At 38.4% G+C, this 27,738-nt stretch overlaps 1 protein-coding gene across 1 annotated transcript in view; it reads left to right on the plus strand.

Annotated features, from left to right (window-relative positions):
* Positions 1–7,075: 7,075 nt before the first annotated feature.
* The window catches only part of ADAM23 (ADAM metallopeptidase domain 23), a gene marked incomplete at both ends in the record, with an annotated part of 76,110 nt that continues 55,447 nt past the window's right edge, over positions 7,076–27,738 (plus strand). The window contains 3 exon segments of the mRNA XM_080346766.1: positions 7,076–7,232; positions 8,322–8,548; positions 16,153–16,229. Coding sequence (XP_080202892.1) covers positions 7,076–7,232; positions 8,322–8,548; positions 16,153–16,229 — 461 coding nt within the window.

Raw genomic sequence — 27,738 nt, forward strand, 5'->3', positions numbered from 1 at the left:
GTGATTCTTTCTGTGCTTTGGGAGATGGAAAATTTACTGGCGCTTGCTTAGGAAGTGAGAATCTGTTCAAGGAATTAAGAGCAAAAGTTATGCAAAGTAATCACGGGCTTCTGTGCGCAATTTTGATGGAATGTTACAAAACAACTATGTTGACATTACCAGATGCTGTCTTTGGCAGCTGGTTCGTGAGAATCACCAAAGCTGCAACTGACCTCTTTAAAATCTGACGATCCATAGGTACAGGTGGATCGGTGGGGAGATGCTGAAAGAGGATGGACTTTGGTTGTATAGCAAACTTATAAGGAAACTAGTTTAGAAGGTCTTTGGTGGAGGGGGATGATAACAAACCAATCTGTGATCCACATCCAACACTGAAAGCTATTTATGCGACAAGAATATATTTTAGTAACTTGAATATGTTGGGACATAGCACAACACTTTGATAATACTTTGCACTGATTTTTTTCTTAAAAATTCAGGCCATGATGGTTGAATATTTTAGGCTCTCTAGAGGGACTGGTGCCAAATTCTAGATACATCCTCAAGTAGGAATCTTTCAGGATAGTGTGTTTCATGGCTGATTCATCCCTAAGCCTAATTAGGGAAGGAGCAGGGAAACTGGTCCAAGTTTGTCTGTGGAGAAAAGGCAAAACGCTTAATTGGATATAGCAGCATTTGTGGATTTTTTCCCTATTTTGTAGAGCTGCATTTTATGGAAATGCCAGGATTTTCCCCATCTGACTAACACTGCCGCTTCTTGGCATTTTTACCTACCTTTTATAGCACAGGATGACAGCAGCGATGGCAGCAGCATCAGCACAGGTCTCTCTGCTGAATGCAAGACTCTGTAGAAGGCAAGAGGCTGTCGAAGTCTCTCACCTGAGCATCAGCCTCAGCACCTGTAAATTATTGGAAGAATATGTTTTTAATTTTTATTTGTGGGTGTACATAAGAAAAATAGCCATAACACCTTTAAATGCTTCATGTCCTTGCCCAGTGAACCAGGTTCCAAGTAATAGTAGCCATAGGTAGGTGAGGTTTAGCAGCTTGATCATGCATCTCCCTGGCATGGCTGTGTTCCTTCTGCTTCAGAGGCTAATGCAGTGCTTGCTATTCTGGCTATTTCTGTGCTGAAGATAACATCCTTTATGTTTTCAACTACAGTTTCATGAAATTTTCACCCATCACTTGGGCTTAAGATGTTGTAAGCACTGAGAGTCTGGCCATTTCTACCAGCAGGGAGAATGAACTAACAATGCTAGTGCTGGCACAAGAACAAATGGGGTTTCTGTTAGGCATGAATAAATTTAGGCTGGGAAGTAGGAGGATTTACTTAGTGATTCTTAACAATGAACTTCTGGAACAGCCTCCCAGTGGTAGTAAAAGGTCAAAAAACCCAATTACTTTTAAATGCAAGGTATAAAAGGAATTGTGTGATGGAATAGCCAGTGGTATCTGGGGGCTGGTCTTGGTGACTCAAGAGATCCCTTGCAGCCCTTTTCCCCCTGTACAGGTGCAAGTGGGTCAGGGAACGAGTGACGATATCTTCCCCCTCCTCTGCAAAGCATCACTGGAATATCTGCAATCTGGTTATTTTAAAATCTACCACTTGGAAGTATTTGATCAGCTGTGGCAAGTCCTTGGGATGAGAACATGTATTTAGTTTGAAGGAAATATAAATCAAAGTACATATTTAAGTAAGATTTCCCCTAACACCCCATCTTTCTTTCTTGACATCGTTTTTACATTTGAACATTTCGCTAAGAGTGAAGCAAGCTAGCAGGGAGCAGGCTGATGTCGCAGCCGCAGTTGGAAGTGTTTGCTCATTAGAAGAGCAGCATCTTTTTTTTTCTGCTGGTGGCATATGTTTTATTTGCTAAGTATATCCATATCAGAACAGCTGACAAATGTGTTCTAGATAGCATCACTGACCAGCATGTTTCTGCTGCTTCTCCGTGTCTTATTAATAAATTAGACAATATGGTGAATAATTGGAGCCTTTAGTATCATAATATTTCCATTGACGGAAAAAATACCTTGCTGCAGTATCTTGATTACTTTCTTCACTTGAATTTACCATTAACGTTTCACAATGCTGAGGGGAGGGGCTGGCAAGTATATTCTAATTACCGTATATATTCTAACCTGTAGTGCTGGAACATACAGTACTCAGAAAATAGTTAGTTTGTGTAGTACTACTGGTGAGAGAAGTACCTAATGATAATGTACATGCAGAGCTTGGCAAAAAGTGATAGCTCTGATAGAAAAGCGGCATTTTTACTGTATTCTGTTTTATAATATTGCTGTGTTTAAAATGGTCTTGTGTCCAATATTGTACATTATTCCACTAATGTACAAGGAAGGGAAAGCTGGGTGTAGGGCTTTGTTGAACTACAGACTTAAGTAGCAGGGGAAAGCTCTTCCCCTGAAGAGCATGAGGGTGAAGTAAAGAAGATGGAAAAGTGAAGGGCAAGGGAAACCCTGTTCTGTTAGATCTACAGTTTGGAAAGTGATACTTCAGAAGAATCCAGAGCCACAGCTGTTTTCTGAATCAGTCTTAAGTGTTTGTTGAATTATGACATTTGCACTTTTTTTCCTTAGTTGTTAAAACATATTTAAAGAAGCTAAAAAAAAACCCAGAATAAATGAAAAGTACCTATTTTTCTGACCAAATGTTGGGTTGCTTCTGGGCTGTTAGGTGGTAAGATGTGTAGCAAGAGATGGTCACATTATAAAAACTAACAAGCAGCCCTTCATATAGAAATATTCCCTTTCACGCTAATGACTGAGGATCTCTTTGAGAATGGATGAATGTGGAGATGAAGTTTTCAAAGTTAATGCAATGCATTGTTCATTGCAATTTCCAGGTTTCTTCTAAGTATAAATTACCCATACTTACAGTGCATATGATATAAAGTAAGGAAATATGAGTGGCGTGAAGTTTCAGCACAGCTTTGTTCTTAGCTGTTAACCCCCTGCTGAGAAACAGAGAATGGCCACCACTTTCTTTTGCATGGGAATTACAGGTTGTGTGGATTAGTTGGCATGTAACATTGTTGTTCAATGTCCCCTAATTATCAGTTTTTAGACCTGCCGTTCTCTTGTACCCCTCCTAGAGCTGTTATATTTCTCCTGTTGTTTACAGCACGGGATGACTTATTTGCTATTGCAAATCAAAAGGAAATTTCTCTAACAGATGTCATTTTGTCCTGTGTCTGTACAGTAGGACCTTGGCCTATGGCTGAGCCTGCTAGTAATATGAATAAATTGTAATTATACATTGACTACAGCACTCACCCGACAGCAAAATTCAGCAGCAGCTGCTTCTACTCTGCTCTTTGTTCTCTATCACATTGTACCTTTGGTAACCCAAGGCCAGTCTTGATTTACCCAACTGGTAGCACCTGTTATTATCAAAACAACTGTGCTCGTCTTCCTATGCTTAACCTGCTGTTAAACTGAGTGTTTGATAGTGCGGTTTCCTCTTCTGTAATGATTATCACTGTTGTAAACTTGGTAGCCCGTGTTCCTACGCTGTCCTTGCAAACGCTGTTTTATAAATTAGTTATCCACGTTTGCATCTCCTGAACTTATCTCCTTCATCTGCAGCAGTAATGTTCCTCTTTTTATTAAACCAGTTAACACTTTGTGTGATGAATATCCAGGAATACGCCACCTGCTATACAGGACCTAACTGGATTCTTGAAATAAGTGTTAGATAAGAGGCTACTGTTGCAATACAGAAATTTTCTTTATTTCCTAGTAAGACACAGTCTTGTGCTCACTTAGGAAGGTGACTATTATTTATGCCTTGGTAAGAAGCAAGTTATTTAAAAACTCATTCTACATAGGGACTTCCCCAAGTGAAGTGATATTCTGACTTTTTTCTTTCTTTAGGTGATGTAGGAAAAGGCATTTGATTGTGTTGGAAGGTTGTATCTTTACTACTAGGTTAACAGAGCCTGGACTAACATTTCCACTGGATACAGATGTTGCTATGATAATCCATGCTTGTAGTATTTTGTTTTCAGACATCTGCAGGGCAATCTGGGGTTATTCATAGTGTCTTTCAGAGATGAAAATGGGTATTTTCAAAAAAAAAGAGCAGCTGTTTTTCCTTGTGGGGTGTTTCATCCTGAGCTGATGATGCTCTGTGAACTGCAACATGGCCATCTGAAGATTTGTAGCAGGTTTATGAAACACAGCTTGAGTTACATGTCCATCTGGGAATGGGAGACCAGGTGTGTCCGCTTCAGATGGTTATTCAGGTGATTATTTCTGCTGCAGCCTTTTACATGAGTTGAAAGAACTTTAGGAAATCTTTGCCCTAGATAACTTTTGTAGAAAGAGGCAATCATTATTTTCTCCCTTCAAAATCTGGACAGCAAAAATAAGAACTGATAGTTTGAGAGAGCAGGTGTTTCTAGCATTTGTTGTTGCTAGACTTGGTTTTTTTGCTGTGTGGTGTAAGTCAGTTTCTGGAATTTTTTTTTTGTTTTGTTTTTAATATTATGGTCATTCTACTCTCTTGTTCTTTGCTCCTAAAATATTTTTTAAATGTATTTATTTTGTATGGATATGCACTGGCATAACTGGTCCTTTGATCTGTTTATAGGGAGAAACAGGAGCTGCTGTTGGTTAAAATGTTCTAGTGATGTCTAATAATAAGGAACAGCTGGGCTATCTGGAGCTGCATGGAAAGTGACTGGGAAATGGGAGCATCAAGGAACACCATTTTATATAGAAAACTGGCACAGCTTTCTCCCTAGATCCAGACATCAGAGAAATCCTAAGGCACGTTTTCTGTTATTTTTCACACCTGGTCATCTCTGTGATCTGTGCCTTTTATGTATTTGCCTGCTGTTACATGCTCAGATTTTGAGCTTCTACAAGTAGTATCTATTTGACTAGCATGAGAATTCAGAATTAGTTTGGGGTTTTTTTTGTTTTGTTGTGTTTTTTTTTTTTTAATTGTTGTTGTTTTGTTTGCTTGTTTTTTGTTTTTTTTTAAGTAATAACACTATCGCTATATGAAGTAGTCTGTATGGTAATGATTTGCAAAACTGCTTATACTTCCTAAATTTAACAGTGATAATGAATTTAGGCCAGAATCTAAAGAAAATTATGTGAAGCAGAGAAAATTCCTGTGTTTCTGGAAATCTGTGTGGTTTGCAGACTTGGATTAGAAGGAATAAGCTGGCAAATAAAAAGCAATATCTAGATGAAAAAGCAGAAACATCTTTATTTCCTCAGCACTGAGGCCTGCACCAAAATACAACATATCTATTCTTGGGTATTAGAAGTCTGCTGGGCAAAATGTGCACTAAGAACTCAATATCTAAACCTGTCTCTGAACTCAGCTTCCAGGTTTTCTGTCTCCCAAAGCCATGGAACGAATACAAAGCAGCAGATTAATCTTCTTGTATCTCTTTGAAGTTATTTTTATCTTTGCAAATATTCTTTGTATTGGCGGTTCACCCCGGCATGCTGGACTGAAGCAGAAGAGATACTCGCTGTACAGAAATGCACTAATACTTGTGCTTGTGGTCCAGTCTTGTTTCATGTACACCTGCATTTTCTGTGTCAATATCTGTACATTTTTGGTAACATTTGGTTCTTGCAACAGTTTCATTGCATGTTGGCTGAAGTCAGGAAGGATGGTCACAGGGGCCCAAGAGGAGAACAAGGGGAGAGGTGCGAGGACCAAATGTATTGGCTGGAGGCCTTGGGAGGGAGCGGAGGGGAGGCTGAAGCTCCACACAACACTTGGAGCAGCAGAGTTCAGGGGGAGGATACGTGGGAAGCACATGGGGACTGCAAGTTGTGCAATGGCTGTGCGTGTGCAGAGTGTCCAGGGTGAAGACAGCTGCCTGCTTTTGCTCTAAAGGAAACAAACTGACCCTGTAAGGAATGCTGAATGAAGGAATGTTGTTTTTACAACTGATCTGACAGCTGACCCCAGCACGGGGGAGACTGAGACACATCAGACTATGAATCCTTAATGTAAAACAAAGTCTCTTAGAACTAATCCCAGATTACATAGTGATACCTGTATTTAAAAAGTCCATCTAGGGGGAAGATTAGACAAAGAGCCAAGAATCCGTAGTCTAAATAGATCGATAAGGGCTTTGTTAGAATTAGATGAATGAGATAGGTAAACTGAGGCAGGCATTGGGTAGTCTGTAAACCCTCAAGTACCCAAACAACAGGGAACAGGGGAGGGAAATTGTGGCCAGGATTTGGGTGGCATATAAGCAGGGGCTTCTTTCCCTGTTATGTGTGCCTGCCTTTAGGTAGAACACCCAGTCTTGCAAAATTGTTAATAATAAAATATGCTTTACTGGGAGATCCTGCCCGGGCCTATTATATTGGCCAGGTGATTGTTTCCTACAATCTGTGGCTGCTTCTTCATGTCTCCAAAGCCTCTTCCAAGCCTTGCTCAGGGCTGTCTCTTTTCAAAGTTATTTCACTCTGCGTGAGGTTCTTAAATAATCTGAAAATTTCCAAACTCCTCTCCTCACCATTGCGTACACTGCAAGAGGACGTTTCTGTGTTACCCTAATTGGGAAATCATGTGCTCGCTGTCTCTCCCCGCCCGCCCCAGGTGCAAGTTCAACCCCGTTATTGCTTGTCTGTGCGCACGCGAGGGCTGCGGGGGTGGGGACCCGCTGCGCACCTGAGGGCTGCGGGAGGACCAGGTGCGCACGCGAGGGCTGCGGGGAAACGGGGGGACACGGACACGACACCCCTGACCCCGGCGGCAGCGCGAGGGGCGACGGCCCCCGTGGGACGAGGTCGGTGCGCATGCGCTTTGCCGCGGCGGTGGGGGCTGAGGTGAAAGGGAAGGCGCGCGCGCGCCGCTGCCCGCCCGCCCTCGCGCTGAGGTAACGGTCTCTGACTGTGGAGAGAGGAGCCAGACGGGCGGTACCGCCGGGAGGAGCCGTCGTGAGGAGCCGCTCGTCTCCCTCCTTCCTTCCCTCCGCCCCGCGGGCACAGCCCGTTGGGGCGTGAAGGCGCCGCGCTGCCCCCCGGGCCGTCCGGCCGCCCCCCGCGCCGCCCCGGGGCGCTATGAGCCATGAAGCCGCCCGGCAGCATCTCCCTGCGGCAGCCTCGCTGCGGCCGCCGCCTCGCCGCCGACTGCCGCCCTGCGCTGCTGCCGCTCCTCGGCCGCCTCGTCCCGCTGCTCCTGCTCCTCCACGGCTCCTCCTGCCCCCGGGCTGCGGCGGCCGCCGGTGGGTATGAGGGCTTGTGTGCGGGAGAAGTCGGCTGTCCCTCGGGTCCCTTCCTCCCCCGTACCTAGGGGGATAAATCCCGGTCACATCTGAACGATTTCATCCTCCGCCCTTTTGTGTACGTGTGTGTTTCAGCGTATAGAAAAACAGCGCTCAGAAAAGGTTTCCTTGGCTAGCTTGCTTCCAAAAATAGAGAAACGTGAGGTTTCCCTCTTTGATCTTCCCAATCCGGTGCTGCAGTGGTTTAGATAGATTGTGTGCGTAGAAATACGCGGGTGAGGTATGCGACAAAACCAGGCTGAGGTGGTTCTTGGGTGCGTTAGGATGCGTGTGTGCGGGGATCTGACTGGAAACCCGTTCTGTTTGGAGCTGGGTTTTTGTCTGTGCTTTTGTTTATTTGCTTTTGATTGCACGTAGGTGACATGCGAAACGCTTAATATAGTCGGTTCGTGCATCATGTTATTGCTGTTCTCGTTACATTATTTGTTGATTGCCTGTACCTTTGGATTTTAACGGGAAAGGATGCAGGATTTCATCCGAAAAGCTGCCACTGAAGAAAAGGGCTCTTTGTGAAAGTTAAAAGAGAGAGAGGTAGAGAACTTCCTTTTATGTAAAGGGAATTGATTGGCATTCCGTGCGCATGGACTCTGAATTCAGTTTGTTTTAGGAACATGGGGAGTATTCTTAGCCTTTTGCAGATGTGTATTTGGTTTTTTGTGAATGTGTGTCTTTGGGAAAGAAGAGAACTCAGCTGTCAAAGAGAGTATAGGAAGTAACTACATAACTACATATCAATTAAATTGTTGGTTGGTTTTTTTTTTTTTTCATCTTGGAGGCTGAGAGGCATTAAAATATTTATAATTCATGACCACATATGAAACTGTATATGCATTTAAATAAATAATGTTATTTCTGAGACCATTTCATGTGTGAAAAATGAGTCAGATCTAGCTCAATGAGTAAGCTATCTTTTTGTTTGCCTGAGTGATTAATAAAATATTAGAATATTGCAAGCTAAATATGTAGCTTTTTATGGAAATAAACACATTCTGTCATAGAATTTATGGCTGGCATATCTTTGTTCCTCAGACCTCCATTGGAATGAAACAGCAGGCAGTATAGAAGGAGCACTGGCAGATGAAGAGAGTACATTTCAACAGAATAAAAGCAGCAACAGTAAAAATAACAGCTATAGCAATGCAATCCAGAAAGAAATCACACTGCCTTCAAGACTAATCTATTACATCAACAGAGACTCTGAAACCCCTTACCATGTCCTGGATACGAGGGCAAGGCACCAGCAGAAACATGACAAGGTAGGGTAAAAAGGGGCTCATCTGCAGAATTTTTGGAACAGTAATATGTGATATGAAACTGTGTTTGGATGTTTTATTTTGTAGATCTTCAAGACTTAATGATGGTCCTTGCCACCATTTTTTAGGAAGTAAAGGAGGACGTGTCATTAAACAAGAATGTGATTTCCCTTGTGTTAATTTAAAAATAATGATTTTGAATTTCAGTATGGTTTAGAAGCTAAACTGTAGATAGAACAAATGGGAATTATGCAAAGTTGACTTGTCTGATCAGTGTAGATTCCGGTGTCTTAACTTACAGTATACCATCATCAACAAAATACTTCTTCCAGCTCTAGGCTGCAGAAATGTCTGCATAGGGAGTTTCTTTAGAATCCTGAATTTACAGCAGGAGTTACTTGACTTTGAAGGTATTGTGCAGTAGCTAATAAATACATTATTGGTTTTCTGCCAGTGTATTACCAGTGAAGACCACTGTAAAGTGTTACCTGTTTTTGTCAAATAGTAACTGTGTTTTTCATTTTTAATGACAAGTTCTAATATTTCATTTTGTATAGATGCAGACAGTATTTTTTTTTCCTGAAATTGCAAAGGATTAAACAAACTTTAATTTTTATGAAATAATTTGGTGAAGTACACCTATTCTAGACTATATTACTTAGGAGTCACCTCTTAAAATGATTCCATCTTTTTTTTTTTTTTTTTTTAATTTAAAAAAATATTTTCTTCCCACAGATTTTAAAAAAATTAAGGTAAAGGTGGTTTGTATAGGAAGAGATTGCCATGGTAGAGCAGAGAGACAGCAAAGCAGATCAGTGTGCATGATCTTACTGAAGGACTTAGCTATAATGGAGTTCCTACTATTAAATTACATTTCTTTAAAAATTTTAGAAAGCAAATTTATTATGCATTATATGTACTTCTGTTGATATTGATTATGTGCCATTTTAGATGTGGAATTAATATGGAGACACTGTGAGATAGTTGTATAGTTTTTATGTTTTCGTGGGAAGAAAGGTTGCTTCCTAGCTTATTGAACCCGGGATGCCAGAATGTGCCTTTGGATGCATCTAAATACACTGATATCTTATGGATGGCACAGAAAAACTGGTTGGTGGAAACTCAAGCTACTTAAGAGGTTACTACATTGAGAACTAACACCCTTTAAAGTGAAACGGCTCTTTAAGGTTAAAGGTTAGGGACTTTCTGTTCCCCTCTTTGGAGAAGGGTGTGGGAAGGAAGGGATTTGCAATTGCAGTCCTGCCTTTGGCAATAGTGCTTCCTCCCTTTTTCATGGAAGTTATTCTTTTTCTTGTGAATCCACAAGGGAGAATGTGTGCCAGTCTCTTACCCAGCATTCCCCCAAGAACATTGCTGCCGTTGCCTATCCTTCCTATGCCCTGCCTTATCTCTACCTGTTGGGGTAAAGCTTTGCAGAAATCAGTGCTGACAGAATTGGTATTGATTTCTTGGCTGCTGAGTGTTGTGTAAAGTGGATCTTCTTTCTACTCACTGTGTCCCTTTCAAGCACAGCAAACGCTAACACTGCAGTTTTTCCCCACAGAAGGATTCTTTAAGCTTGGGGCTTTGCGGAGGGTGACATTATGTTGACTTCATTTGGCTGGCCTGAAACTTCTATTGCTTTGATCCATTTAATGGAAGGAAAGGATTGATTATGTTCCTTGTCTGGATTGATTTTTGCACGTCTTGCTTCTACAACACCCTCCGTCAACTTGCATGAATTCATTCCTTTGCCCTTCCATCTATTTTACCAATAATATAATAAAAGTATTTTGCTTATTTTGTTCTGTTTAACATTCACTATAATAATCTATGTAGAGCAATAATTGGGGGAGGAGTGTGTGGGGAGTCTGCCTAGGATGTAAAAGGAAAACAACCCATAAGGAAAACAGAATGCAAATGGATTGTGAAAGGTGCAAGTGGGTTGAGTTGTGGTTTGGTGGTGTGGTTGGTTTGGGTGGGGGAGTATTTTTTAATACTTGCTTTTATCCTTTCCCAGAATTAAAATAAATGCTATATTGTAATAAACCTTACTTGTGAGATTTTACTGTTTCCCACATTGGTAACAAAAGGAAATAACCAGGATACCGTTACAGTTCGGTAAAGAAATAAATCTGTATTTAGGATTGAGTTTTAGCCTGTGAAAAAAAACAAAGATAAATATGATGACATACACAGTGGACAGTTGAGGAAGAAAAATACAATTTTTAAATTTTTATACTTTTCTCGGAACTATACATTTTTTAATCTGTATTTTCTGTCAGCCTTAATATACCACTTATAGGCATTTGATGTAGATAGATTCCCTACTATTCAGTAGACCTCTTTCTGTGGAACATCATTATAATGGCCAGAAGAATATAAGCCATTTGGATATTCTGTGGGATTTGGCCTGAATACTTCAGAAATGCTGAGTCACTATAAGGAGAGGGGAAGAGTAAAATAAATTGTGTGCGTGTGGGAAGAGGTAAAGCTAGAGAAATATAATTGTGTAAAAATGTTTTAAGGTATTTTATTTTTTGAAGTCCCTTCCTAGAAGTCAGGTTCTCCAGCCTTCTTCATGAAATGTAGGTAGACATGAAGGACTGAAGGAGAAAACAGCTTACCAGAGAGTCAAACATTTAAATAATAAATTGCTTTCTTAGCACTGATCCTCTCTATCCCCTTTTGAATTTGGTGAAACACCATCATAATGAAAGCGTGTATATGATCTAAACTGTTGGTAGAGCCTCTTTCATTTCTTCTTATTTTTCAAAGAAGCTTTTTCTCACTGTTGGGAAAAAAAGGAATGTTCACCATAGTTTTCACTAAGCCAAGTTGTCTGTCTCCAAGGTGGACAGAGTTCTAGTGTATAACCTGTTTTCTTGTCCTCTAAAAAAAGCATATGTTAAATACTTAGTGCTTGAAGAGTCTAAAATCTGCATACCTAATTCCTCATAGTCAAATTAAGGCTAGCTTCTTTTGAGTTCTTCTGAAGCTATTTTTAGTATGAAATGCTTCAAAATGAGCGTCTGTTTATAAAAACACACTGAAGATAACAAGAATCCTCAAACTTGCTGAAGAGATCTGAGTCATCTGTCGTCTGTGGCTCTATCTTTCTAAACTTCTGCAGATGGAGGTAGTGTTTTGAATGAACTGGTACTCTCTTTATTGAACCAAATGACTGTTTTGATTTGCTTTTGCACACTGCATATACTATATTGTTAGGACCTAGCAAGATTACATTTGGTACAACTTGCCTTACAGTGGCCAGTGTGTGTAGGGGGAATCTCACAACACAAGATGCGAGATCTCAACATAATAGGATTGCCAGAGAATGTTATGTTTTCTGCTATGTTGCCCTGCTTTGAAGGTTGAGATACAGTCTGTCTCAGTCCTTTACGCAACTTTGGTATGTAGCATATGAAAGCTGCGAGGGAAAACATCCTTAAGGTGAAGGGAAAACAACTGTATCACAGCCATTGCAAAGGAGGTCATATTGAAGAAGCAGGTCTGTTTTGTAAAATATAAAAGATGCTGGCTAGTAATCTCTCAAGAGGTCACATCATATGAATTCTTAATAAAATCCAGATAAAAATCCAGTGCTTTAATTATTGTCTTCCTTGCCTATCTTAGGCCAGGTCTTCACTTTCAATCCCCAACGTAATGAAAACTGATCAGAATGAGTGAACTTCATGTGGGTTATGCGTATGAGTTTAAGAGTGTTGGAGAATCTTTGCAGTATTTCAGCTGGCTGTGCATTTTTTCAGCATTTTCTGTGATGCAGCTTGAATTTACACTACTTGCATATAGATGGGTTTGTATACTTCGTATTTCTGTTCTATATTGAATTTATATTAATGCAGAAGGTTTATCTGTACTCTACGTCTTCAGTAGTTACTAACAGGAGGGTTGAAGTTTGTCTTCCTATCTTCTTTGGTTTCTGGGAGTAGAAGGACATCTTCCTTATGCTATCTTCTCCTCAAGTAGATCTACTACTTGGATTCCTAGCTGAAATGTGGGTCACAATACTTCTAAAACTTTTAAAATCCTATTTTAAAATATATTTCTGGGTCCTCTAATGATTTTCATGTGATAATCTATAAAAGGTTTAAGTTGCTAAGTGTTAGGTAGTGCAACACATGCACTTGTTAGGCCTTCTTTCTGAAACTAAAAGAAAAAATATTTATAGGTTTTTTAGCATTTGTGAGAAGCTGGGTACTGCAGGAAGGTGGTCCAACATGTGGATGCGCTACTTTGTAGAGTCTTGTGAACAAAACCCCAAAAGGGATATGGTTTGAGAGGCCAACATCACTACAGGCAGGTATCTAACTATTGGTATTTTAGGAGAGGATGGTGTTTTCTGGCCCTGGTGTTAAAAGTGCAATGGTAGGGTTGCTTTCAGAGGTAGGCCTGAGCCTTTGTTCACGTGCTTACAACCATGTTTTCCAAACACTGAAGGACAGCTTCTGTATGAAGTCTGAGGATGGGCAAACAAGCTAAAAGAAGAGTAAGGAAATAATACATAGGATGTCATATTGATTTGTGACAAAACTTATACTATTATTAGAATGAATGTCTAGATCAAGAAATGTTGTAATGGTGTAAATTGAAGTCTGCCTTGAGTTTCCATTTCCAAAATGGGAGTGACGAAGCCCCTTGCTCAGCTACTGAAATAAGAGAGGCAGCTTTGGCCATTATTTTAGTCAGCAGAACTGTATGCAAAACCCGATTTCTAAAAGCAATGCGTTTGTTGTTTGGAGATCATGATCTGTATGAATATAGCAAAAGTCCCGTAGGTACTATCAGTCAGTTAAATAATGCTGTTGCTTTTATTTGAAGACTTGTGTCTTAGTGTTTTTGAAGGTGTAACACATTATTGCATTTGGCATAGTTTTACTCTGAAGAAAGTAAAACCAATATGTAATAGTACTTTACTTTTGGTGATGATTGTTGAAAATTCTGGAAAGTCTGGAAAAAGTGAATGATGGACAAATGCTGCCCAAGCACAATAATGAAAATTAAAGCATTCAAGTTGTGACATGGATTAGTGGAACTGAGATTGCAGTTACAGCTTTCTAGTCCATTTTTAGCTTGAAATTTACAGTAAGCTAATGACTGACTAGAAGACACTGGAATTCTTTATGCATATGGATTTTTAGCTTGGAAAAAATTGTGAGAGCTACTGCTTTGCACAAATGGCTACAGAACTCTGAGAATGTCCCTAGTATAAAGAATCTCTTATTACAGTAATTATGCTTATAATCTAAGCTTCCAGAACACTGAGAAAAGACTTTTTTTTTTTCCCCTCCCCACTCTGAAATTTGCGTTTGAGGGCAGGAAAAAATTTAAAGGCTCAGACCCTCCTTGAACCTGCTCCTCTGTATATCATCAGTAAGTCTTTGCTGCAGAAAAACTTTATGTAATTTTGCAGCTTTGCCATTGGAGTAGCTTATAGCTGTCGAAACAGAAACCTCTGCAGAGGTTTTTAGATGATAAACAAACATGTACAGAGGAACTTGTTCTCCTGATGATCTAAGTAAAGAATACTCATGCAGATGTAACAACATATATGTATGCAAGTGGTGCAAGAAGGTGGTGTATAATACTTTTCCTATGAAAAGACATGGTAAGATACTTAGCCCATATATATTGTTCAAACTGTGTGCTAACCTACGTTATATTCTTGTTTGAATATGTATTTCTATGCCAATCAGAACACTATTTCAGTTTATACTTCAGGCATTGTATTACACAGTAGCTGATAAAAGAATACTGTGAAATGGTAAACTGTATAACAGAATTCCACAGAGGTGTTTCTGAAATATTCCCTCCCATCATGCTGGTATATGATGGCTATAAAGGTGAAAACACCTGGTGACAAATCACTGGTAGCTTTCTGTGCTAACTTGTTACAGGGAAAATGTCAGTTTGAGGATTAAATACTTTAGTCTCATTACCTTAACCTGAGTTCTGGTTTGTCATTTTCACAGGTGGTTATCAATAGATAAATAAACTGGTTTAAGAAAATCTGTATTTTGCTGCAGTAGTGGTGTATCACATTCACCTGAATTCAAAATAGTGTTTTTGCTAAACTGCAGGGATTTGAAATCCAGTGTTCTTTTTTATCCAGTGTTTTGAGCCAAGTTGGGTGGAGGACATGCCCTGCTGTGGGGTAGAAAACCAGCGTCAGCTGCTTTGCAGTGATTGCTTATGTGTACAGGCTGCGTCTGTTAAGTGAGGCACAGTAATAGATGGCAAGTGGTGTTTCTATATGGAGAAGTAATTGTTTTCAGAAATAGCAATGATATTATATCTAATCCTACAAGATGAGCTTTTTCTTATAATATTGTAGACTAAGAATACAAGTAACTTTAAATAATTTTAAATTGCAGAAAGATGAAGAATATGTGGTTGGCTTAGAAACGTAAAGGATGATATATATCTATCACCGAATTGGCTTGATTGGACAAAAGAAAAGCTAGGGCAGATCAGGCTAGGTGTCCATCTAGCTGTCCCTGAGACCAACTGGTAGCAGATGCCTGTGGAGCCGTAAAAGCTAACCTTCATATTATTTAAGTTGTGCCATAAACTAGCTAGAACTTTTAATAGTTTTTCTGACATAGCTGAAGATTCATTGTAGTGTTTAAAAAAATAGTATTTTTTTCTTTTTGGTTAAAGGGATTAGTCATAATATTCCAACTTTATGTGATTATTAATGCTACAACAAATTAGTGTGTAAGTAAGCATGATTAGATTAGAACGTTATCAGGAAAGAGGTTCTATGAAATTCATATCTAATCTCTTCCACCCTGCTGGAACAGTGTCTTCACAAAAACAAATTCTTGGATCATCTTTTATAATCTTATTTTTCTATTATACAAGGCAGATTGGGCATGTTTTAAATGTCTTTGGCTTCAGTTACAGCAGTATAGAAAAGAATAAAGAATACAATTCATATATCTGACAAAACCTGAATATCTTGAAAGTTGAAGTTAACTCCCTATGTGAGACAAGCTAACATTGTATTTTGTTGTTGTATGTTGAGCTGCATCAGTCTTCTGTACTCTGGTTTGGCTACAATGCCAAGTACAAAGCCTTTAATTGTGAAGGGATTACTTTGAAGGAGTCTTTCATAACATATAATACAAGCCTTGCTCTGATTTTCTTACTTGAAGGCGTGTATTGTAAATGCTTTAATTATTTCACGCTTTTTAAAGTGAAGGAATGCAGTCACAAAATTAAAAGAACGGTATACTACATTACTTATACTTTCGTTACATAGCCATCTGGTTATGGCAAAATATAGACATTTATGCAATTTTTTTTATTATTATTATTTTTGTGAGGAATGAGTGTGTATTTGAAAACATGCTTTTCAGCTACCACTCGCTTCTCTGTCTTCCTTTATCCTCTAAAAAGACAAATCCTTTTGAATGAGAATATGGTGTAAGAGCAAAACTTTTCATATGCCTATGAGATTCATGAAAATAAGCATGTTTTTTGGTGTTTTTCACACATTTGTTCCATACAAAGCTCAGTGATTCTTTTGACTCCTTAAATGTTCTGCAAAACTGTATAGTACTCTTGTGTGTTCATGTTTACAGGCTGTACATCTGGCTCAGACAAGTTTCCAGATTGAGGCCTTTGGCTCCAAATTCATCCTTGACCTCACGTTGAATAAGTAAGTGCACAATTTGAGGTGTCTGTCTGTCTTTCACTTATGGTACAAGATCATAGTATGTGAAATCCCAAGATCTGTGGAAAAATGTTGTTTCCAAGTTTATTAATACCAAATATCTACCGTTTTTTAAAGTGAGGTAGCTGTTATCCTTGTTGGTGCCCATAGCAAACATACCTTTGAAATTTTATCGTTCATGATAAAACAATTATGAGAGATTCCAGTACCAGTAGTGCTTGAAAGGAGTGGATTTTCTTGTGCATTTTTTTACTTATTGACGAACTGTCATGCAGATGTTATTCTAGTTGGTCAAGTCGATGTGTAGGTTTATTGCAAATACTTGTATGAATGGCTTATCTTTAATGATCTGGAAAACATGCTATTGTCGCTATAATCATGAAGTTCCTAAAGAGGTTGTAATCCTAGTGTTTTGACTGTACTGCAAGGTGCAGCTAGAGTCTGTTTATCAGTAAGATAGACAATTTTACACAATTGTCAGAATTGTGAATATCTGACTTGGTCAATGATGTTTTAGTTATTTGTTTCACATCTATTTAAATCCCCAGCTGAAGGTATGCAACTACGTGCTTTTCTGAAAATAGTAATATTTTTTTTTGCCACTGAAAGTTTACACTGAGAAAGTTTAAGGTAGAAGTATAAGATCAGTACTAAATACTGGTCAGGTAAAATTATCTACAGTATTGTTTAAAAGTGCACTTGCCCCTTCTGCCCTTGAGCCTTTCAGCACACTTAAAGAAGAAACAAATTTACAGAAACAATTGCATACTGGTTTAAAAAAACCTAATGTGTTCCTTGGGTCTTGAGGTCCATATGAGGTCTTATTTTGGTCTTAACTGTCATGTAGTGAAAGTTGTGTTAGAGAGAAAAATGCAAACTTATTAAATCCAGTGGCTTTCCAAAGCAGCAAGCTATAGCTTTATAAAATTTGCTGAACTGTTATAGTCACATGTTTTGCTGCTTGGCTACTAGTTACCAGATGTTTTGCTGTAAAGGTGGACTGGAAACATTTTCCTTCATCCATGTATGATTTTGAAGTTAAATTGCTCTTGCAGTTCCATCTTTTAAAATGTTACACAAAGTTTTGATTGGCTGACAAAAGATTAATTAGTATGAAGGCAGGGAATGGTACAAAGAATGGAAGGAGAAAGAAATCTTGAAGATAACGGGGTGTTCGCTAGCCTCTGGAAGAACTGTAATGTAGTGCAAGACTGGTGTTTAATGAGAGTTGGACTCATGCAGAGTAATTCCAGTGGGATATTCGTGACATTTGTGAAGGGAATCTATACCTAGTGGCCTCTGAGCTGCTGGGAATTTCTCCTCTTGGTCTGCTTGCCATGGTTTCTGTTTGCGCATCCAGCCGGTAGTAAGACTGAGCACGCATTCCCGAGACAGCACTGTATGTAGGATACAACTGGTCACACAGACCATCCCAGAGAAAAACCATTGCCTTTACTGGCACCACATACCAACACAAACAGCATTTGGGTGAACAAGAGTACAAACAGCTTGATGAAGTTCTCCAGCTGATGGAAATTGGAAGTTTGCTAGTGAAACACATGCACGGCCCTTTCCTGATTCAGAAGCATGCTGATGTACCTAGACTCAAATGTTGACACAGACTTTAAGTTCATTAAACATCCATGCTTAGGCTTGAGGTCTCTTTCTTGGTCACTGTCTTAAACCTGGGGTCTTTCCAGATAAAGGTCTCCTCGTAGTTGTTGACTGTCTCTGAATTTTGCTTGCACATCATAACTATGCAGAATAGAGAGCAAAGTCACATAGAAAATATTACAAGTAGAACTCAATAAAAACACAGGACAGACTGCAGTGATTAGGTGCAGGGCTGGGCCAAACAAATGTAATGCCTTGCAGCTTACACTAGCGACTTTTCATGCCGCTTCATCTCAATTTTTCCACACTTGTCCTAATGCACCTGCCGTACCTTTGGCACTTCCCCTGAAGATCCCATCAAAATGTTTACATGTTTCCATAAGCCCCTGCAGGCAGCCTGTAATAAGTTTGTCCTTTCCCAGGAGACCCATGATGACACTGTTTACCAGTTTTTATCTGTTCTAAAGTTCTGGTTGAACTTTTTCAAGGCGGTGCCTGAGTAGCTTCTTCTGTGGCATGTCAGTCAGTGTCCTAACAGAGATTATGAGAAAGACCAGAATTCTTGTCTCTTGTTCATTAGGATTTGTGTGTAGGGGTGTTGGTTGCTTTTCCTGTCCTAGTCTCTTATGCTGAACAGCTCTTAACTAAATACCTATCACATACTTGATGTCCTTACATTCCAATGTCTTTGCAGTGTTACCGGTTGTCCAACCCTGCTGTTTGTCCTTGTTTATTTATAACAGATTGTGCATGAAGAAAGTAAATGTATGTATTTTTTTTCAAACTGTGGTTGCTTAATCAGCAATCAAGAAATACAGTGCCTTTCGCTTCAAAAAAAGACAGAGATCACTTGCTTGGGTGCCTTATGCGAAGAAGTTCTGCTCTTGGGGTATCAAGAATTTTCTTGCTGGCAATGTGTGAGGTGCAGGGTGTTCCGGTGCCTTACTGGTATCCCTGCCGTTTACCTCTCTGTACATGAGGTCTTCTCCTAGCTTCCTAAGTGGTTTTTGACTTTAAAGGTTTGACTTTTTATCTGGTTCTGCTCCAGAAAATGACTACAAGAACCTGTCCTACTTTTTTGCCCTAACGTAGGACTCTCAAACTGTAAGTCATAAAACTTGTAACATCATAAATTGTAAATACCTGTAGACAAAGATTTGAAAAAGACCCATTCACATATCTCAGTTACATTTATGTTTTTGGCAAAATGCTGCCTTTTGCTACTGTGTTGGATTACAATGAATTTTTGTTAGCATACTGGTATTAGTAATGTCTACGTAGAAGAACAACAGGGCCACAAGCTTGAGCTGTTAAGTGCTGTTGGACAAAATAATCCAGTTGCATGTGGAATACATATGCAAAATCTTGAATACCCTTGAATATGTTGAAAAATATTTATATCAGTTACCCTAAGGTGAATTAATGTCAGCCACTCTTTAACTTTGTTGGAATCCATGTGGTTGCCTACCTTCTGTGTTCCAGCTGCTTTTTTTTCTCCCCACAGCAAGTATTATAACCAGGAGGTAAAGAAAATGGGATATTCACTTGCATAAATGACTGTCTAGGTTTTGTAAGAACAGGTGGCAACCTGAAAGTTTCTGGAGCATGTTAATATAAATTTTTATTTAATGTTCTCTATCTTTCTTTAGTACAACGGCACAAACAGCTTGAAGAAAATGTAAGCCCATAAAACCTCTTGAACCCAATGTGCAGAGACAATTCAAATATAAGATTTGTATGGAGTTTGAATGGGTAATCAACTCAGTTGCACAAGGCCTTCAGGTGACATATAATTTATCCTGAAGGTCATTGTTGGCAGCTTTATCTGACAAGAAGACTCGGGGGGGAAAAAGGATTAATTTTGAACTCTTTTAACAAAGTGGGCTACTCTGAAGTTTCAGACACCTTACCCCTTGTTACACTTAAATGTTTGACCAATTTCAGGCTGTCAGTGTGATGTAATTTATGACAATGCACAATAATTGCAGATATGTGGATTATGGAAACAATTTGATGCAAAAAGTAATAGTTTTTCTAATCTGTAATGGATTAAATAATTTTTTTTAGTTAATGCTCTTAGTACAAAAATGAAAGATTATAGGATACTAGTGGGGTAACAATCCCATTTGAAAAGTTAGACTTTTTATAATTCAGCTATTATTGTCTGCACAAACTCAATAATTCCTATGCAACAAGTAATATGTAGCATTGTCTTAAAACCCTTTGTCTTTAAAAGTGTTCATTAATTTCAGTAAATTCATGTTTTTTGTCCTCAAACAATAATGTCAATTCATTTGTTGTAACAGTGTATCTGAGTAATCAATGATCCTAGTATATCTGAACATTTTCTTATTTTTTCATCTATGTAATATATACATAAACAAAGGTCTCTGAGGTGCTAACAAATTACACTTAATGATCTTTTCCACCAACATGTAAAAGGCTTTTAAGCTGCTGTTCATGTTGAAGGACAAGTGTTTCTGCAGGTAACTCTTAATTCCTGTTTCAAGCTAGGAGTCTTTATATTCTTGTGTAGTACTAAAACACGTTAGAGAGCAATACTACCAAAAGCAGGGAATTAAAAATGTCTAATTGCAGGTTTTGGGTTTTTTTTTTTTTAAGTAATGAGAGAAGTTAGCTGAATTGTCTGGCAGTTTTCAGCTGATGGTCTAGCACCAGTCTCTAAATAAAGGAGACTCTGCCAACTCTGTATTTTTTCAACTGTTGTTTTCCCTGGATAAGTCCACCTTTCCAGGAAAATCCATTTTCAGGAAAATGCACTCTAGAGTTGATGCTGAAGGGAGTGGAGCATCTCCCATGTGAGGAAAGGCTGAGGGAGCTAGGGCTCTTTAGCTTTGAGGAGACTGAGGGGTGACCTCATTAATGGTTACAGATATAAAGAGTGAGTGTCAGGAGGATGGAGCCAGGCTCTTCTCGGTGACAACCAGCGGTAGGACAAGGGGTAATGGGTTTGAACTGGAACACAAGAGGTTCCACTTAAATGTGAGAAGAAACTTCTTCTCAGTGAGGGTGCCAGAGCCTGGCCCAGGCTGCCCAGGGAGGTTGTGGAGTCTCCTTCTCTGCAGACATTCCAACCCGCCTGGACACCTTCCTGTGTAACCTCATCTGGGTGTTCCTGTCCCTTCCAATCCCTGACATTCTGGGATTCTCTGAAAATGGTTTTCCTTTTAAATGAAGAAATCATATGAAAGAAAACTGGCATCTTTGGCATGAGCTGAAAAAAACCCGCACCTCTATTGACTGTAACATGATTTAAATATTTGAGATGAAAACATGATGACTTGTGAGCAGTTAGTTTCCTATATGAAATGCAGCATTACAGCCAGTTTTATCCATCAGTTTAAAGCTTATAATTGTTGTGTAGTTTTTGTGGGGTATATTTCTGTAGGGCTGAATTTAACTTGAGAATAGTCTCAGAGGAGATGACATTGTTAGCATAATTTTAAAAACAGTATGGCAGTAACTGCATTATTTGAGAATCTATTTGATTCTTGTTTTTTTTTTTTCTCAAAATTATTTTTAGTGAAAATGGGAAGACTAGTCACAGTTTTCCAGAAGGAAACTTAAATATTTATGACATTTTCTTGAATAAAAGCTTAAACATTTAGGGTACTAAATGTATCCTGTAAGATACACAAGCTGTATAAATTAAATATGATAATATTACTGTGGCAAATTTAACTATAGTCTGCTTTTAAAAATGTGTTACAGATGAGATGCAAAGAACTCAGTGTCAGGATTTTAAAACAATGTGTTTGTACTCTTATGAGTAAGTGCAGTCTTGAGTGTCTCAGCTGTAGAGAACAGAGCTTTACTTGCCTCATTTGCCACTCTCAGAACTGGAGGCAACCTATTAAAAGTTATCATTTGCCTCAGTGGGCATTTTGCATGCAGAAATGCTTGGAGACAGACACTGAAACCTCTCCATATTTTTCAAGACTCACTAATGTTTGAGAAGACATTGTCCATTAAAAAAATGATAAAAGCTTGAAGATGTGAAGAATCTTCCTTCTCAATTACTGTGTTCAGCTGTAAATTAGAAGCATTAATTATAATTGATATTTCGGTTATTCTGTCTTCTCAAGTCAGTAGCAAAAACCATAAAGAAAAGTGCATTAAAATGATGTATAACATATAACCAATATCAAATGGCAAATTTTAACAATGCAGAAACAGCAATTGCTTTTGCACCAACTCCTTGTCATGTGTTTCTTTCGTTCCTCCCAGACCTTTCCAGATCAGTCCTTTTAATATTTTTTTAATCCCATTTTTCTTCATCTCATTATCTTATTTTTCCCAAATATTTATAAAATAAAACATGTTTATGTGTGTCTGTTTATTTATATGTTTTATAGAGGAGAACTTACAGCTATAGCCATGTAAATGAATGTTGCAGTCCCTGACTTTAAAGCACTCAAGTTTTGGATTTCCCTGTAGTAATTAAGTGATGTCCCTATGCCTGCTGTGCAATGCATGAGTAGAGTTGTGCTCCAGAAGACGGCCTCAATAAAATCATAGACATCAGAGCTTATTTCAGTGAGGCTATAAGATACTCTATATAGGGTATTTAGTTGGAAATTCCCCCTTTTGTGTGTGTGTGTGCTGAACAGGTATCACAGATCACTGGGGCTGAGAAAGCTCCCTGAAAAATTGCTACATGTATTTGCCGTCAAACAACATACTAAGCATCTGACTTGACATATACTTTCTTAGGTTATGTTTGTATTCCTTGCTCACATGTAACCACTGTAATGTGGCAATGGGAAAGAAATGTTGTCTTTCTAATCTAGTAGAGTTTTTTCAGTCTGTTTCTGGGATGGTCCAATCTTGACAATAGCAAGATCTTTATACTGAAGTGAATTACTAGCATCTGGGATTCTGTTATCATCAAGCTGAAATCTTCACATTCGGAGCTAGTATAAAACCTGTGTATGCTTGACATATGATTAATTAAGTTCATCAAACTAGCTCCTAAAAGCCTATATCACTGAGTTTAACTTGGTTCAATGGAAGGATTAAAGTTGTGCAATATAGTTCAATGTGGAAGGCTGGGTTAAAGGAAACAAAATAAACTTTTAGTTTTCTGGAATACCAAAATGTATCTCTGTTTTTGCTATAGTCATTAATCTCATCTGGTCAAATCAGCTCCCTGTAAGTATAAATAAACTTATTTCACTACTTTTAGTGTTAGAAGTAAAATAAAATCCCACACACACATCTGGTTGGATTGTTTCTTCATTATACAAATTGGTTTAAATGGGACTGTTTCATTAGACACACAGTATCAGAACATGTGGAGCATTCAGTGAAGTTTTTAAGAGGAGAAGACACCTAGATTTCTTTTGTGTATAAAACAATCTTGCTTTAACTGAAGGAAGCTTTGGCAAATGCAGTTAACATTGAATGAGACCATTCTGGCAAAGATGGATGGCAGTCGCCTCAACCTTATACTACAGGTTAATAAAATTCTTATTAATAATTCAAAGCTGCCTGTTTTCCAAACTGGTGGTAGAAGAAGAGGATCCACTAAAATGCAATATTAAATTGCCTTGACCAGTGTTTAAATAAAATCTTTAGTTTGTTAATTGCTTTTCTAGGAAAGTCCTGTCAGAGCAAATTACATTGAGGTGCTTTCTATGACATAGTACTCGTATCTTCTGTAATATTGTCTAGCCATTAATTTCTTCATATCCTCTTCCATAGCACTTTTAAAAGTGGTATCGTCTTCAGAGCTATGGTAAAGGAAACTGTAGTGGAATGTGAACGACATACTGTACCTAATGTACTGAAGAACTCTTCAAGCTCCTACTTTTAAAATGCTTGCTGAAGTAGCCGTTACAATATAGTATTCTCTGTTCTCAGATGGATGGCTTCAGGACGTAACTAGAGAAAGGATCATGAAAAATTTGGTGTCCGAACTCCCTTGCACTGACTCAGGGCTTCCTACACAAGTGAGGCAGACTGATCCAGAAAAGAATCTGGAGCGTTTTCTGCACCAGTCTATATGTCTTAGAACATACTCTCCTGTCAGTCTTTTTTGGAGATCTTTCCCCATTTGAGGATGTCTTTAAAAAACCCTAAAGTATTGTCCAGATATTGTGTCATCTTTTTCTCTACCTGAAAGACAAGCCAAACAAAAGCAACAAGAGCAAGGTCGTGCAAGAAGTGATTTTTAAATAATTGTATTTTTTACTGTTATAGAATCATTATGGTATCAAGAGCAGAAGTGAGGGGAGGACTTTCTTTGATTCCATAGACTTGAAAAAGTTAACCCTGTACACCTGCATCATCAGTTGTTTCTTTTATTGCTTGTAAACACAGATGCTTGATTCACAGTATCACGTTTTGATTTTTAAGCTCCTACAAGATAATATAAGAAAAAGTAGCCTTTCTGTGTTTTAAAAACTAACAATGAATGTTTGCAGTATATTTATTCTTTGGAGACGCTCATGGCAGAGCAGCTTCAATGATGACAGCTAAGTAAAGACATACTGGAAACTAAATACTGAACTCCCATAAGAACAGCCGAACAGGAACTATAGAAAAGGACACAGCAGACTAATGTGTTGGAATTTTTTTTATGAGTTCATTCAGCATGTTGCAATTAGATGTATTCATTATAAGGCATCATGTTAATGTGGCACTAGCATAAATATGCTTTTTTCTGATGTGATCGTGACTTACACAATTGTTTCAATTAAAGCTTGCCCTGTTTCTGGTGCTCGTAATATTGATCAACAAATTTGCTGTGCTGGATGTGTTTCTGCTCAGTCAAAATATAAAGGAATCAACTGAAAGATGATGAAACAGTCCCGTGTAGATAAGGCACAAATGTATTTTCTAAAATTCAGAGCTGCTTTTCAGAGGTAAATTTAGGTATTATGTAAATTATAATGAAGGAAGAAAGGTTAATTTGTGATGTGGAGATCTCTACTTTATGCATGAATTCTGTACCTCATTCTTCAGGCACTTGTACTTCTACATGAGCTCTTAAAAGTGGGTCCCAAGCCTTTCTTTTTGATGCCACTTGCATTAAGGATCCCATCACACCTACTAGTGAAATTACAGTGCTCTGCTGGGTATGTCTTTCATGTTGGAAAAAATATTTGTAAGTAATTTCGTTTAAGTGGCCATTTTTTAAAATTTTCCTTAAATAATTTCTCCTGTCTTTTGTCAGATGTGTCAGCGTTGGTAACAGTTAAAAGTTTTGGCAGGGAAAGTTTGCAGTAGCAGTTTTAGGCTTGTTTTTACAGCTGTTGTTATTTCCGGAGCTTTACTAAAATACAGAACAAAACCCCTTATCCAAATACTGTCTTTTTCTTTGCAGCGATAGTGGAATATTTTTGCTGAATTTTTCAGTCCTAGAGCAGTCCTTGCAATATCACATTTTAATACTGTTTGTAAGCATAGTTACGGCTGTGTTTGTACAGATTTTGCTATTAACTTAGGGAACAGGACTGAGATTAGCCTTATTATAGAAGCAGCTGGTTGTGTCCACTAGCAGAACCATGTTGGAAAACACCTGCAAACACACTGTCCCCTTCCATTCCCCCCTCTTTCCCTGAGTGAGATCATAATTGTCTCAGATTAGCATTGTACATTGAGGGATTTCTGCATGATTGGAAGTAATATATTCTTTAGGATGTTTGCTGGCCTAGACAGCTGCTTGAAATAAGTGATACCAAGCACCTGGCAAAAATCAGGTACCTATCAGAGGCGTACAGTTTAAGAAAAAGCTGACTGATTTTCTTTTCAATGGAAAGTTGAAAATTCTTGCTGCTCTGTGGGAGGCGTTAAGAGAAAAATGCTCTTGCAGTATGGTAGTCATGTGTGACAAGTCTTAGAACACAGCAATGATCAGAAACTAGTTTAAAATACCCTGTCACAGTGTAGCACGAGAAAGGGTTTGTGAAAGACAATAGCGTTATAATAGATTTTCTACTCCAGCTTCTAGGTGGTAGATACTGTGTTACATTTGGCAGAAGAACGGTTCACAAATTAAAGGTGCATTCTGTTCACAGCATGGCATTTGGGAAGTGTGTTATGAATAGCAGGCCTCAGTTTTCTCTGGAGGGAATTTGTTCAGTATGGAAAATTTCATCGATGTGTCTTGTAGCCAGCAGATCTCACAGGAAAGTAGTGCTGGAAAGTCAGCAATGAAAAAAAGTGTAGTTGGGAAGTAATGAGACGCTAAATAACGGAAAAGGTTGGCAGGTAAAGGAAACAACTGGGTTACAACAGAAGTTCAATGAAAGTCCAAGAAAAGAGTATCGAACTATGAAAAGATTCTGCAAAGGGTGGACTAAAGAAGTTTTGAGTAGCTCTTAGGTCACATGAAATGGGATAAATAAGAGGACATGCTGTAATTAAACTACAGTTAGTTGAGTCAGTAGACACAGTAGGAAATCACCTACTGCAAGCCTTACAAGATGCCAAAAGCACTAGGTAGCACTGCAAGCAGTTCTGAGATCAGTCGTGTAAGGTTACTAGAAGGCAAAAAAGGGAGCCTGAGAAGGTGAGCTTGATTTGGAAATGGGTAGATAAATGGTGAACCTGGAATTGGTTGGAGTAAACCAGTCTATGAATTCAAGCAGAAGCACCTGTAAAAGTCTGCATCTGGTCAAGGACTTCTCAAGCTGAGCGTAGTTCATGTTTAACCATCCTCAGTCATTTTTTTAAACTTACATCTAATCAGAATTTTCCATTTCCCTACTGTGTTGGTTACCTCTAGCCTTGTCTATACCATCTTAAGTACTTTGTAATAAGTATGAAAAATGCAAAGAAGAAAAGCACATTATCAACACTAAAGTTTTCTTTGTATATGTAATCCTCTTCAGAAGCTTCAAACCTTGCCACATTGAAGAACTGAATGTTTGCATTGTAGACAAGTGCTTACACTATTTATAAAATATCTGTATTCTCCTGCAGAAAATTTATAGCTTTCTGTGATACAAGTAGAGAAAGTTAAAATTATTTTATGCAACTGAGTTTATTTTTAAATCTGCCCTTTAAAAATATTCAATATTGCTGTCAAAAGGTTAAGACAAATGATGCAACTTCAGTAATTACTCATGGCTATTAGTGTTGGTTTTGCAGGCACAGAATGTCATCTGTCAGGTCCATGAAAAACAACTTCTAAGAGAACCGCTGGTACTGACTTCTGCAGGATCTTCTCTGAGAAGTATAGTGTCTGATAAATGCAGCATATAGAGTTGATTTTATGAGCCAGTAGTCCCAGAATGAAAGCATTATCAGGATTGCTAATAGCCTAACCCAAGTTTGAGATACCCATTATCGTAAATTGTTCTTAGTCGTTAATTCCCCTCAAAGCTGTTTTGTCAGACCCAACTTCTATAATTATGATGTTTTCTATTCATAGCAACAATATTTTTATTTTCATATATGTACCATTATCAGACCCTTTAATGTGTTTGGTTTTTTTTTATTTGGAAGGATAAAGACTTGAAAAATGCTGAGAATTCTGGATTACTTTAAGTAAAAGGCTCATCTTGCATATGCGATAGGGCCAGTTAACATATTAACTGCTTTGCTCTTCCTGGACCACTGTGCTGCAACGCTGATTGTCATGGCATGAGAGGTGAATGGGGCATTGAAGTTATCCCAGGATATGTACAGTCTAGATAATCTTATTTAGAAAAAAAAAAAGACCCAATAAAGAAAAAAAAAAATTTAACTGTAAATTATACATAATGGGAAATTTCCATATTTCAGAAATTTGTCTTGCTGGAGTTAGGGAAAACATAAGGGTGAGAAAAGAATCTGAGATGGAAAAGTGAAAGGAAGAAAAAGGGTAGTATGGGTGGGGTGTTTTTGTCTGTGTGTGGTGTTTGTTTTTTTT

The sequence above is a fragment of the Nesoenas mayeri genome (assembly GCF_963082525.1).
Source record: "Nesoenas mayeri genome assembly, chromosome: 6".
Classification (NCBI taxonomy): Eukaryota; Metazoa; Chordata; class Aves; order Columbiformes; family Columbidae; genus Nesoenas; species Nesoenas mayeri.